At 42.8% G+C, this 13,662-nt stretch overlaps 1 protein-coding gene across 4 annotated transcripts in view; it reads right to left on the bottom strand.

Annotated features, from left to right (window-relative positions):
• nectin1b (nectin cell adhesion molecule 1b) overlaps positions 1 to 13,662 on the bottom strand; it is a 211,817-nt gene that overhangs the window by 135,249 nt on the left and 62,906 nt on the right. For all 4 annotated transcript variants that reach the window (XM_061973110.2, XM_061973111.2, XM_061973112.1 and 1 more), the window contains exons 4-5: positions 8,150 to 8,267; positions 4,748 to 4,899 (exon numbers count right to left, since the gene is read on the bottom strand). In XM_061973110.2, coding sequence (XP_061829094.1) covers positions 4,748 to 4,899; positions 8,150 to 8,267 — 270 coding nt within the window. The remainder of the gene's footprint in view (positions 1 to 4,747; positions 4,900 to 8,149; positions 8,268 to 13,662) is intronic.

Genomic DNA, 13,662 nt, shown 5'->3' with positions numbered 1-13,662 from the left:
CCTTATGTTTGAAAGTGTCTTGTCATCTTTTGTTTGGTGTGTGATGGACAAAGAAAATGCAAAATGCTAAAATGCTAAAAGGTTAGCACCCTCCATGAGGTTGATGAAAAGCTTGTTAGCAGGAAGATGTGAATGAGAGACACCCTCTACTGGTCAGATTTGCACAGTGCATGTTTCTGCTGCTTGGTGACCATGACAATGTGAGGCGGCGTGTAAGTCTCTCATTAGCATAACGAGGAGCGGCAGCAGTGCCCCCTTCAGCGAGGACGCGTGGTGCCAGGAAACTGCGTGCGTGCCATCAAAGTGCGTGCCATCAAGGAGCGACACGCTGCAGCAGACGCTCTGCTAGCTGTGATGGACGCATGAAGACGGCAGTTGGCGAGGGCGCGGCCTGCAGTGTAGCCATGAGGCAGACGGCGCCATCCAAGGCGGAGACAAACCGCTTTCACACTGGAGACGACCATGTTGATACACGCCTTCATTCCTCTGACATGGCGTCACCTGACGCTGCTGATGTTGGCAAGCAGCAACACGCCGTTTGTCTTCATCACTCCAGGTAGAAGAATAATCCACCTCCTTACTTCCTGAGCAGAGACCACCACCTAGCTAAACATGGCTAATGCTAAAGCTAACGACAGTGAGACCTTTATTCCAAAGAAAAGAAAAGTGTTGTCAGCGGTTTGGTTTTGTGGCAACAGGCAGCAGCACTTATTCCTGTTTCAACTCTTTACCAAAAAAGAACATGACAAGACACTTAGTCCTGTTTCAACTCTTTACCAGTGTAACAAGAACATGACAACACACTTAGTCCTGTTTCAACTCTTTACCAGTGTAACAAGAACATGACAACACACTCAGTCCTGTTTCAACTCTTTACCAGTGTAACAAGAACATGGCAACACACTTAGTCCTGTTTCAACTCTTTACCAGTGTAACAAGAACATGACAACACACTTAGTCCTGTTTCAACTCTTTACCAGTGTAAAAAGAACATGACAACACACTTAGTCCTGTTTCAACTCTTTACCAGTGTAACAAGAAATGACAACACACTTAGTCCTGTTTCAACTCTTTACCAGTGTAACAAGAACATGACAACACACTTATTCCTGTTTCAACTCTTTACCAGTGTAACAAGAACATGACAACACACTTAGTCCTGTTTCAACTCTTTACCAGTGTAACAAGAACATGACAACACACTTAGTCCTGTTTAAACTCTTCACCAGTGTAACAAGAACATGACAACACACTTAGTCCTGTTTGAACTCTTTACCAGTGTAACAAGAACATGAAAAAACATTTATTCCTGTTTCAACTCTTTACCAGTGTAACAAGAACATTACAACACACTTAGTCCTGTTTCAACTCTTTACCAGTGTAACAAGAACATGACAACACACTTAGTCCTGTTTCAACTCTTTACCAGTGTAACAAGAACATGACAACACACTTATTTCTGTTTCAACTCTTTATCAGTGTAACAAGAACATGACAACACACTTATTCCGGTTTCAACTCCTTATCAGTGTAACAAGAACATGACAACACACTTAGTCCTGTTTCAACTCTTTATCAGTGTAACACTAACATGACAACACACTTATTCCTGTTTCAACTCTTCACCAGTGTAACAAGAACATGACAACACACTTAGTCCTGTTTGAACTCTTTACCAGTGTAACAAGAACATTACAACACACTTAGTCCTGTTTCAACTCTTTACCAATGTAACAAGTATATGACAACACGCTTATTCCTGTTTCAACTCTTTATCAGTGTAACAAGAACATGACAACACACTTATTCCTGTTTCAACTCTTTATCAGTGTAACAAGAACATGACAACACACTTATTCCTGTTTACACTCTTTACCAGGGTTACAAGAACATGACAACACACTTAGTCCTGTGTCAACTCTTTACCAATGTAACAAGAACATGGCAACACACTTATTCCTGTTTCAACTCTTTACCAGTGTAACAAGAACATGACAACACACGCATTCCTGTTTCAACTCTTTACCAGTGTAACAAGAACATGGCAACACACTTATTCCTGTTTCAACTCTTTAAAAGTGTAACAAGAACATGACAACACACGCATTCCTGTTTCAACTCTTTACTAGTGTAACAAGAACATGATAACACACTTATTCCTGTTTCAACTCTTTCCCAGTGTAACAAGAACATGACAACACACTTATTCCTGTTTCAATTTTTTATCAGTGTAACAAGAACATGACAACACACTTAGTCCTGTTTCAACTCTTTACCAGTGTAACAAGAACATGGCAACACACTTATTCCTGTTTCAGCTCTTTACCAGTGTAACAAGAACATGACAACACATGTATTCCTGTTTCAACTCTTTACCAGTGTAACAAGAACATGACAACACACTTATTTCTGTTTCAACTCTTTATCAATGTAACAAGAACATGACAACACACTTAGTCTTGTTTCAACTCTGTTAGTGTAACAAGAACATGACAACACACTTAGTCTTGTTTCAACTCTGTTAGTGTAACAAGAACATGACAACACACTTAGTCCTGTTTCAACTCTTTATCAGTGTAACACTAACATGACAACACACTTATTCCTGTTTCAACTCTTTACCAGTGTAACAAGAACATGACAACACACTTAGTCCTGTTTCAACTCTTTACCAGTGTAACAAGAACATTACAACACACTTAGTCCTGTTTCAACTCTTTACCAATGTAACAAGTATATGACAACACGCTTATTCCTGTTTCAACTCTTTATCAGTGTAACAAGAACATGACAACACACTTATTCCTGTTTCAACTCTTTATCAGTGTAACAAGAACATGACAACACACTTATTCCTGTTTACACTCTTTACCAGTGTAACAAGAACATGACAACACACTTAGTCCTGTGTCAACTCTTTACCAATGTAACAAGAACATGGCAACACACTTATTCCTGTTTCAACTCTTTACCAGTGTAACAAGAACATGACAACACACGCATTCCTGTTTCAACTCTTTACTAGTGTAACAAGAACATGACGACACACGTATTCCTGTTTCAACTCTTTACCAGTGTAACATTAACATGACAACACACTTATTCCTGTTTCAACTCTTTACCAGTGTAACAAGAACATGACAACACACTAATTCCTGTTTCAATTTTTTATCAGTGTAACAAGAACATGACAACACACTTAGTCCTGTTTCAACTCTTTACCAGTGTAACAAGAACATGGCAACCCACTTATTCCTGTTTCAGCTCTTTACCAGTGTAACAAGAACATGACAACACATGTATTCCTGTTTCAACTCTTTACCAGTGTAACAAGAACATGACAACACACTTAGTCCTGTTTCAACTCTTTACCAGTGTAACAAGAACATGACAACACACTTAGTCCTGTTTCAACTCTTTACCAGTGTAACAAGAACATGACAACACACTTATTTCTGTTTCAACTCTTTATCAGTGTAACAAGAACATGACAACACACTTATTCCGGTTTCAACTTTTTACCAGTGTAACAAGACAATATAAAATACACAATGATTGTGTAGCTGTGTGTAACAATGTATTGTGTGTTTAAAGAAGACACAACAATATAAAATACACAATGATTGTGTAGTTGTGTTCAACAATGTATTGTGTGTGTAAAGAAGACACGACAATATAACATACACAATGATTGTGTGAGTAAAAGCTGATATTTCCTGCTGGCTAACAACTTCCTGACTTTCCTGTCTGGTGACTAACACCTGCATGATCACACATGAGGGGGGGCGGGGGTGACATCATTGCCCCCATGGACACACACACGATGAGGCAGATAAAGAAGATGAGTCATGCAGAACCTCCAACATGTCGCCTCCCACTCCACACCACACCAGGAAGTAGAACATCCTAGAGCCCACCCACCAGCATCACCACTTCCTGTCCAAGCTATTCTTTCCTGTTCTTCTAGACCACAACACTCAGGAAAGAAAAGTCTGTAGGGCTACATCACCAACTACATCAATTACATCATTGCTAAGTTAGCACTACGTGACACACAAATAAAGTCTAACGTCACCAACTACATCACTGCTAAGTTAGCACTAAGTGTATTATTGGTGACACACAAATAAAGTCTTGCATCACCAACTACATCACTGCTAAGTTAGCACATTGTGTATTCTTGGTGACACAAATAAAAGTCTACATCACTGCTAAGTTAGCACTAAGTGTATTCTTGGTGACACACAAATAAAGTCTTACATCACCAACTACATCACTGCTAAGTTAGCACTAAGTGTATTCTTGGTGACACACAAATAACGTTTTACATCACCAACAACATCACTGCTAGGTTAGCACATAGTGTATTCTTGGTGACACACAAATAAAGTCTTACATCACCAACTACGTCACTGCTTAGTTAGCACCAAGTGTATTCTTGGTGACACACAAATAAAGTCTTACATCACCAACTACATCACTGCTAAGTTAGCACTAAGTGTATTCTTGGTGACACACAAATAAAGTTTTACATCACCAACTACATCACTGCTAAGTTCGCACTAAGTATATTCTTGGTGACACACAAATGACACACATGCTAGCAGCTAGCACAGATAGCACTAAGGCTCATATTGTCACAAGAAATGCTAACAGCGTGTTCCTTCATGACGTCTGCAGAGGACAGGAAGGGGCGGAGCTCTTCAGCGCAGAAGCAAGCCATGCCAAAAGCAAAGTGGACGCCTACCTGTGATGTTGACGTCCACCATGCTAGTGCGCGTGCCGATGCCGTTGGTAGCATGGCACACGTACGTGCCGGCCAGGTCGTAGGTCACGGGGCCTTTGAAGAACAAACTGTTGTTCCTGATCTCCACATTGCTCGGCAGAGAGCCGTTCAAGCTGCCAGTAAGCAGAAAGAGTTAGCGTTAGGGGGCACAACATGGGGGAAAGTCAAGTTAGCACAACAAATACAACATGGAAGAAAGTCAAGTTAGCACAACAAATACAACATGGAAGAAAGTCAAGCTAGCACAACAAATACAACATGGAGGAAAGTCAAGCTAGCACAATAAATACAACATGGAAGAAAGTCAAGCTAGCACAACAAATACAACATGGAGGAAAGTCAAGCTTGCACATAAATACAACATGGAGGAAAGTCAAGTTAGCACAACAAATACAACATGGAAGAAAGTCAAGCTTGCACAACAAATACAACATGGAGGAAAGTCAAGCTAGCACAACAAATAGAACATGGAAGAAAGTCAAGTTAGCACAACAAATACAACATGGAAGAAAGTCAAGCTTGCACAACAAATACAACATGGAGGAAAGTCAAGCTAGCACAACAAATAGAACATGGAAGAAAGTCAAGCTAGCACAACAAATACAACATGGAGGAAAGTCAAGCTAGCACATAAATACAACATGGAGGAAAGTCAAGCTAGCACATAAATACAACATGGAGGAAAGTCAAGCTATCACATGAATACAACATGGAGGAAAGTCAAGTTGCACATAAACACAACATGGAAGAAAGTCAAGCTAGCACAACAAATACAACATGGAGGAAAGTCTAGCTAGCACATAAATACAACATGGAAGCAAGTCAAGCTAGCACAACAAATACAACATGGAGGAAAGTCAAGCTAGCACATAAATACAACATGGAGGAAAGTCAAACTAGCACATAAATACAACATGGAGGAAAGTCAAGCTAGCACATAAATACAACATGGAGGAAAGTCAAGCTATCACATGAATACAACATGGAGGAAAGTCAAGTTGCACATAAACACAACATGGAAGAAAATCAAGCTAGCACAACAAATACAACATGGAGGAAAGTCAAGCTAGCACATAAATACAACATGGAAGCAAGTCAAGCTAGCACAACAAATACAACATGGAGGAAAGTCAAGCTAGCACATAAATACAACATGGAGGAAAGTCAAACTAGCACATAAATACAACATGGAGGAAAGTCAAGTTGCACATAAATACAACATGGAGGAAAGTCAAGCTATCACATGAATACAACATGGAGGAAAGTCAAGTTGCACATAAACACAACATGGAAGAAAATCAAGCTAGCACAACAAATACAACATGGAGGAAGGTCAAGCTAGCACATAAATACAACATGGAAGCAAGTCAAGCTAGCACAACAAATACAACATGGAGGAAAGTCAAGCTAGCACATAAATACAACATGGAGGAAAGTCAAACTAGCACATAAATACAACATGGAGGAAAGTCAAGCTAGCACATAAATACAACATGGAGGAAAGTCAAGCTAGCATATAAATACAAGATGGAGGAAAGTCAAGCTAGCACATAAACACAACATGGAGGAAAGTCAAGCTAGCACATAAACACAACATGGAGGAAAGTCAAGCTAGCACATAAATACAACATGGAGGAAAGTCAAGTTGCACATAAACACAACATGGAAGAAAATCAAGCTAGCACAACAAATACAACATGGAGGAAAGTCAAGCTAGCACATAAATACAAGATGGAAGAAAGTCAAGCTAGCACATAAACACAACATGGAGGAAAGTCAAGCTAGCACATAAACAACATGGAGGAAAGTCAAGCTATCACATGAATACAACATGGAGGAAAGTCAAGTTGCACATAAACACAACATGGAAGAAAATCAAGCTAGCACAACAAATACAACATGGAGGAAAGTCAAGCTATCACATGAATACAACATGGAGGAAAGTCAAGTTGCACATAAACACAACATGGAAGAAAATCAAGCAAGCACAACAAATACAACATGGAGGAAAGTCAAGCTAGCACATAAATACAACATGGAAGCAAGTCAAGCTAGCACAACAAATACAACATGGAGGAAAGTCAAGCTAGCACATAAATACAACATGGAGGAAAGTCAAACTAGCACATAAATACAACATGGAGGAAAGTCAAGCTAGCACATAAATACAACATGGAGGAAAGTCAAGCTATCACATGAATACAACATGGAGGAAAGTCAAGTTGCACATAAACACAACATGGAAGAAAATCAAGCAAGCACAACAAATACAACATGGAGGAAAGTCAAGCTAGGACATAAATACAACATGGAAGCAAGTCAAGCTAGCACAACAAATACAACATGGAGGAAAGTCAAGCTAGCACATAAATACAACATGGAGGAAAGTCAAACTAGCACATAAATACAACATGGAGGAAAGTCAAGCTAGCACATAAATACAACATGGAGGAAAGTCAAGCTAGCACATAAATACAAGATGGAGGAAAGTCAAGCTAGCACATAAACACAACATGGAGGAAAGTCAAGCTAGCACATAAACACAACATGGAGGAAAGTCAAGCTAGCACATAAATACAACATGGAGCAGGATGAAAGCCAGCAGGTAACAACAGGTACAGGTGTTGTGCAGCCTGAGGGAACACCTGTGGAATGCTCAACATGCTGGATTGGAGGCGGGGCTTATCAATGTTTGGCTGATTCACTGATATACATCAATGAGACACTTTGAGCTCCATTCTTCTACAAGCAGCCCTGAGGGGCAGGATCAACTTTCATCAACTTTTTTTTTTTTTTATTGTTTTATTTATTTTTATATATATATTTTTTTTTTCATCAACTTTCAACCACAAGTACCCATTTCCTGTCGGCCGAAAATGGCACCGTAGTAGTAGTGGTAGTAGTAGTAGTAGTAGTAGTAGTAGTGGTGGTAGTAGTAGTAGTAGTAGTAGTAGTAGTAGTAGTAGTAGTGGTAGTAGTGGTATTGGTAGTAGTAGTGGTAGTGGTAATAGTAGTAGTAGTAGTAGTAGTAGTGGTAGTAGAAGTAGTATTGGTAGTGGTAGTAATAGTAGTAGTAGTAGTAGTAGTAGTAGTGGTAGTAGTAGTAGTATTAGTAATAGTAGTAGTAGTAATAGTAGTAGTAGTAATAGTAGTGGTAGTGGTAATAGTAGTATTAGTAGTGTTAGTAGTAGTAGTAGTAGTAGTGGTAGTAGTAGTAGGAGTGGTAGTAGTAGTATTGGTAGTGGTAGTGGTAGTAGTGGTAGTAGTAGTAGTAGTAGTAGTAGTAGTGGTGGTAGTAGTAGTAGTAGTAGTGGTGGTAGTAGTAGTAGTAGTAGTGGTAGTAGTAGTAGTAGTAGTACTCACAGTTTCCACTGGTAGACGGTGACAGGAGGGTTGGCGTCGGCCTGGCAGGTGAGCTGTACGTTCTGACGGTTTAGATACCAGTTGCTGTCAAAGCCTTCAATCTTCACCTGGGGTTCGTCTATAGAACAAGCACACACCGTTGTGGGGTGTCATTAAAGACACACATTTGTGGGATGTCATCAAAATGCACACACCATTGTGGAGTGTCATCAAAAGGCACACACAGTTGTGAGGTGTCATCTAAGTTCACACACCATTGTGGAATGTCATCAAAGTTCACACACCATTGTGGAGTGTCATCAAAGTTCACACATCATTGTGGAGTGTCATCAAAGTGCACACACATAGTTGTGGGGTGTCATCAAAGTGCACACACCCTTGTGGGGTGTCATTCAAGTGTCACCTCACGACGGGCTGCACAGCCACTGGTTGTTTTGTTGCTTTTCAAATCTCAAACATTTGACAAGAAGAATATTTTCTTTTTTGAAAATGAGCGTATGAGGACATGAAAACATCAATTCATTCAACTCCATTTATTTTATTCCACTGAAAATAAAACATCAATTCATTCAACTCAACTTATTTTATTCCATTAAAAATAAAACATCAATTCATTCATCCATCCATTTTTTACCGCTCGTCCCTTTTGGGGTCGCGGGGGGTGCTGGAGCCTATCTCAGCTGCATTCGGGCGGAAGGCGGTGTACACCCTGGACAAGTCGCCACCTCAACTCCATTTATTTTATTCCACTAAAAATAAAACATCAATTAATTCAACTCCATTTATTTTATTCCACTAAAAATACAACATCAATTAATTAAACTCTGTTTATTTTATTCCACTAAAAATAAAACATCAATTAATTCAACTCCATTTATTTTATTCCACTAAAAATTAAACATCAAATAATTCAACTCAACTTATTTTGTTCCACTAAAAATAAAACATCAATTACTGAAACTCAATTTATTTTAATCCACTAAAAAACAACATAAATTAGTTAAACTCAATTTAATTTATTCTCCTAAAAATTAAACATGCATGTTTGTTTCATCTGACATCACATGGACGAAGATAAGACCTTCTGGAGGAAAGTTCTGTGGTCAGATGAAACAAAAATGGAGCAGTTTGGCCACAATACCCAGCAATATGTTTGGAGGAGAAAAGGTGAGGACTTTAATCCTACCGTCAAGCATGGTGGTGGTAGTATTATGCTATGGGCCTGTTTTGCTGCCAATGGAACTGGTGCTTTAAATGAGACAATGAAAAAGGAGGATTACCTCCTCCAAATTCTTCAGGACAAGCTAAAATCATCAGCCCGGAGGTTGGGTCTTGGGCGCAATTGGGTGTTCCAACAGGACAATGACCCCAAACACACCTTAAAAGTGGTAAAGGAATGGCTAAATCAGGCTAGAATGAAGGTTTTAGAATGGCCTTCCCAAAGTCCTGACTGAACGTGTGGACAATGCTGAAGAAACAAGTCCATGTCAGAAAACCAACACATTTTGTCAAGAGGAGTGGTCAAAAATTCAAGCAGAAGCTTGTGGATGGCTACCAAAAGCGCCTTGTTGCAGTGAAACTTGCCAAGGGACATGTAAGCAAATTGCTGTATGCATACTTTTGACCCAGCAGATTTGCTCACATTTTCAGTAGACCCATAATAAATTCATAAAAGAAGCAAACTTCATGAATGTTTTTTGTGACCAACAAGTATGTGCTCCAATCACTCTATCACAAAAAAATAAGAGTTGTAGAAATGAGTGGAAACTCAAGACAGCCACGACATGATGTTCTTTACAAGTGTATGTACACTTTTGACCACCCCCGTATAAGAACTCATGTTGGTTGAAAAGAAGCTGATAATGTCCTTCACAATAAAAGCTGCAGGGAAGTGGAATGTTTATTTAGTAGGAGGAGCATGTTTGTTGTGTGTGTTTGACGAGGACAAGCTACTCTACTGTAACCTGAAACAGTCAGTCACCTGACATGTCACATGACTACACCTGACAAGTCACCTGACAAGTCACCTGACAAACACCTGACTACACCTGACACGTCACATATCCGTCACATGACTACACCTGACAAGTCACCTGACAAATCACCTGACACGTCACATGACTACACCTGACAAGTCACCTGACAAATCACCTGACACGTCACCTGACTACACCTGACACGTCACATGACTACACCTGACAAGTCACCTGACACGTCACATGACTACACCTGACACGTCACATGACTACACCTGACACGTCACCTGACAAATCACCTGACAAGTCACCTGACAAGTCACCTGACACGTCACATGACTACACCTACCACTTCACATGACTACACCTGACAAGTCACCTGACACGTCACATGACTACACTTGTCAAGTCACCTGACACGTCACATGACTACACCTGGCACGTCACCTGACACGTCACATGACTACACCTGACTTCACCTGACAAATCACCTGACAAGTCACCTGACAAGTCACCTGGCACGTCACCTGACTACACCTGACACGTCACCTGACAAGTCACCTGACTAATCCTGACACGTCACCTGACAAATCACCTGACACGTCACCTGACAAGTCACCTGACACATCACATGACTACACCTGGCACGTCACATGACTACACCTGACTTCACCTGACAAGTCACCTGACAAATCACCTGACCCGTCACCTGACTACACCTGACACGTCACCTGACACATCACCTGACTACACCTGACAAGTCACCTGACTACACCTGACACATCACCTGACAAGTCACCTGACTACACCTGACACGTCACCTGACAAGTCACCTGACTACACCTGACACGTCACCTGACACGTCACCTGACAAATCACCTGACACGTCACCTGACTACACCTGACACGTCACCTGCCTACACCTTACACGTCACCTGACAATTCACCTAACACGTCACCTGACTACACCTGACACGTCGCCTGACAAGTCACCTGACACGTCACCTGACTACACCTGACAAGTCACCTGACTACACCTGACAAGTCACCTGGCACGTCACCTGACACGTTACCTGACAAGTCACCTGACAAGTCACCTGACACGTCACCTGACAAGTCACCTGGCACGTCACCTGACACGTCACCTGACTACATCTGACACGTCACCTGACTACACCTGACACGTCACCTGACTACACCTGACAAGTCACCTGACACGTCACCTGACACGTTACCTGACTTGTCACCTGACTACACCTGACAAGTCACCTGACTACACCTGACACGTCACCTGACACGTCACCTGACACGTCACCTGACAAATCACCTGACACGTCACCTGACAAGTCACCTGACTACACCTGACAAGCCCCTTGACTCCACCTGACAAGTCACCTGACAAGTCATTCTGACACGTCACCTGAATTCACCTGACACGTCACCTGACTACACCTGACAAGTCACCTGACACGTCACCTGACTACACCTGACTACACCTGACACGTCACCTGACTACACCTGACAAGTCATCTGACTACACCTGACAAGTCACCTGACACGTCACCTGACTTCACCTGACAAGTCACCTGACTACACCTGACAAGATGGCCGCCTCAATACTAGTTGACTTTGTTTACAGGTATTTCAAACATGCACAATTGAAGCTCTGCTGATAGTATTTGTTTTTTTAAATAAAAATACTTTTAATTACTAAAAACATACTTCGTGCAGGCAGACCCTGCACGTTGCAGTTCAACCCAGTGGACGAGAGGATAGCTTCCCTCCGCCTTCGGGTGGGGGGACGGGTCCTGACTGTGGTTTGCGCTTACGCGCCAAACGGCAGCTCAGAATACCCACCCTTTTTGAATTCACTCGAGGGAGTACTTGAGAGCGCCCCCCCCGGGTGATTCCCTCGTTCTACTGGGGGACTTCAACGCTCATATTGGCAACGACAGTAAAACCTGGAGAGGCGTGTTTGGGAAGAATGGCCGCCCGAATCTGAACTCGAGTGGTGTTTTGTTATTGGACTTTTGTGCCCGTCACAGCTTGTCCATAACGAACACCATGTTCAAGCATAAGGGTGTCCATTTGTGCACTTAGCACCAGGACACCCTAGGCCGCAGTTCCATGATCGACTTTGTAGTTGTGTCATCGGATTTGCGGCCTCATGTTTTGGACACTCGGGTGAAGAGAGGGGCGGAGCTTTCTACCACTCACCAACTGGTGGTGAGTTAGCTGGGATGGTGGGGGAGGATGCCGGACAGACCTGGCAGGTCCAAACGCATTGTGAGGATTTGCTGGGAACGTCTGGCAGAGTCTCCTGTCAGAGAGAGTTTCAATTCCCACCTCCGGAAGAACTTTGAACATGTCCCGAGGGAGGTGCTGGACATTGAGTCCGAGTGGACCATGTTCCGCACCTCTATTGTCGAGGCGGCTGATTGGAGCTGTGGCCGCAAGGTAGTTGGTGCCTGTCGTGGCGGTAATCCTAGAACCCGTTGGTGGACACCGGCGGTGAGGGATGCCGTCAAGCTGAAGAAGGAGTCCTATCGGGTTCTTTTGGCTCATAGGGCTCCTGAGGCAGCGGACATGTACCGACAGGCCAAGCGGTGTGCGGCTTCAGCGGTCGCGGAGGCAAAAACTCGGACATGGGAGGAGTTCGGGGAAATCATGGAAAACGACTTCCGGACAGCTTCGAAGCAATCCATCCGCCGCCTCAGGAAGGGGAAGCAGTGCACTATCAACACCGTGTATGGTGAGGATGGTGTTCTGCTGACCTCGACTGCGGATGTTTTGGATCGGTGGAGGGAATCCTTCGAAGACCTCCTCAATCCCACCAACACGTCTTCCTATGAGGAAGCAGTGCTAGGGGAATCTGTAGTGGGCTCTCCTACTTCTGGGGCTGAGGTTGCTGAGGTAGTTAAAAAGCTCATCGGTGGCAAGGCCCCGGGGGTGGATGAGATCCGCCCGGAGTTCCTTCAGGCTCTGGATGCTGTGGGGCTGTCTTGGTTGACAAGACTCTGCAGCATCACGTGGACATCGGGGGTGGTACCTCTGGATTGGCAGACCGGGATGGTGGTTCCTCTCTTTAAAAAGGGGAACCGGAGGGTGTGTTCTAACTATCGTGGGATCACACTCCTCAGCTTTCCTGGTAAGGTCTATTCAGGTGTACTGGAGAGGAGGCTACGCCGGATAGTCGAACCTCGGATTCAGGAGGAACAGTGTGGTTTTCGTCCTGGTCGTGGAACTGTGGACCAGCTCTATACTCTCGGCAGGGTCCTTGAGGGTGCATGGGAGTTTGCCCAACCAGCCTACATGTGCTTTGTGGACTTGGAGAAGGCATTTGAGCGTGTCCCTCGGGAGGTCCTGTGGGGAGTGCTCAGAGAGGATGGGGTATCGGACTGTCTGATTGTGGCGGTCCGCTCCCTGTATGATCAGCGTCAGAAGTTGGTCCGCATTGCCGGCAGTAAGTCGGACACGTTTCCAGTGAGGGTTGGACCTTTGTCACAGATTATTTTCATAACTTTTATGGACAGAATT

The sequence above is a fragment of the Nerophis lumbriciformis genome, linkage group LG17 (assembly GCF_033978685.3).
Source record: "Nerophis lumbriciformis linkage group LG17, RoL_Nlum_v2.1, whole genome shotgun sequence".
In the NCBI taxonomy this organism is placed as follows: domain Eukaryota; kingdom Metazoa; phylum Chordata; class Actinopteri; order Syngnathiformes; family Syngnathidae; genus Nerophis; species Nerophis lumbriciformis.
The sequence above is the reverse complement of the archived record's forward strand: the minus strand, read 5'-3'. Positions and strand labels throughout refer to the sequence as shown.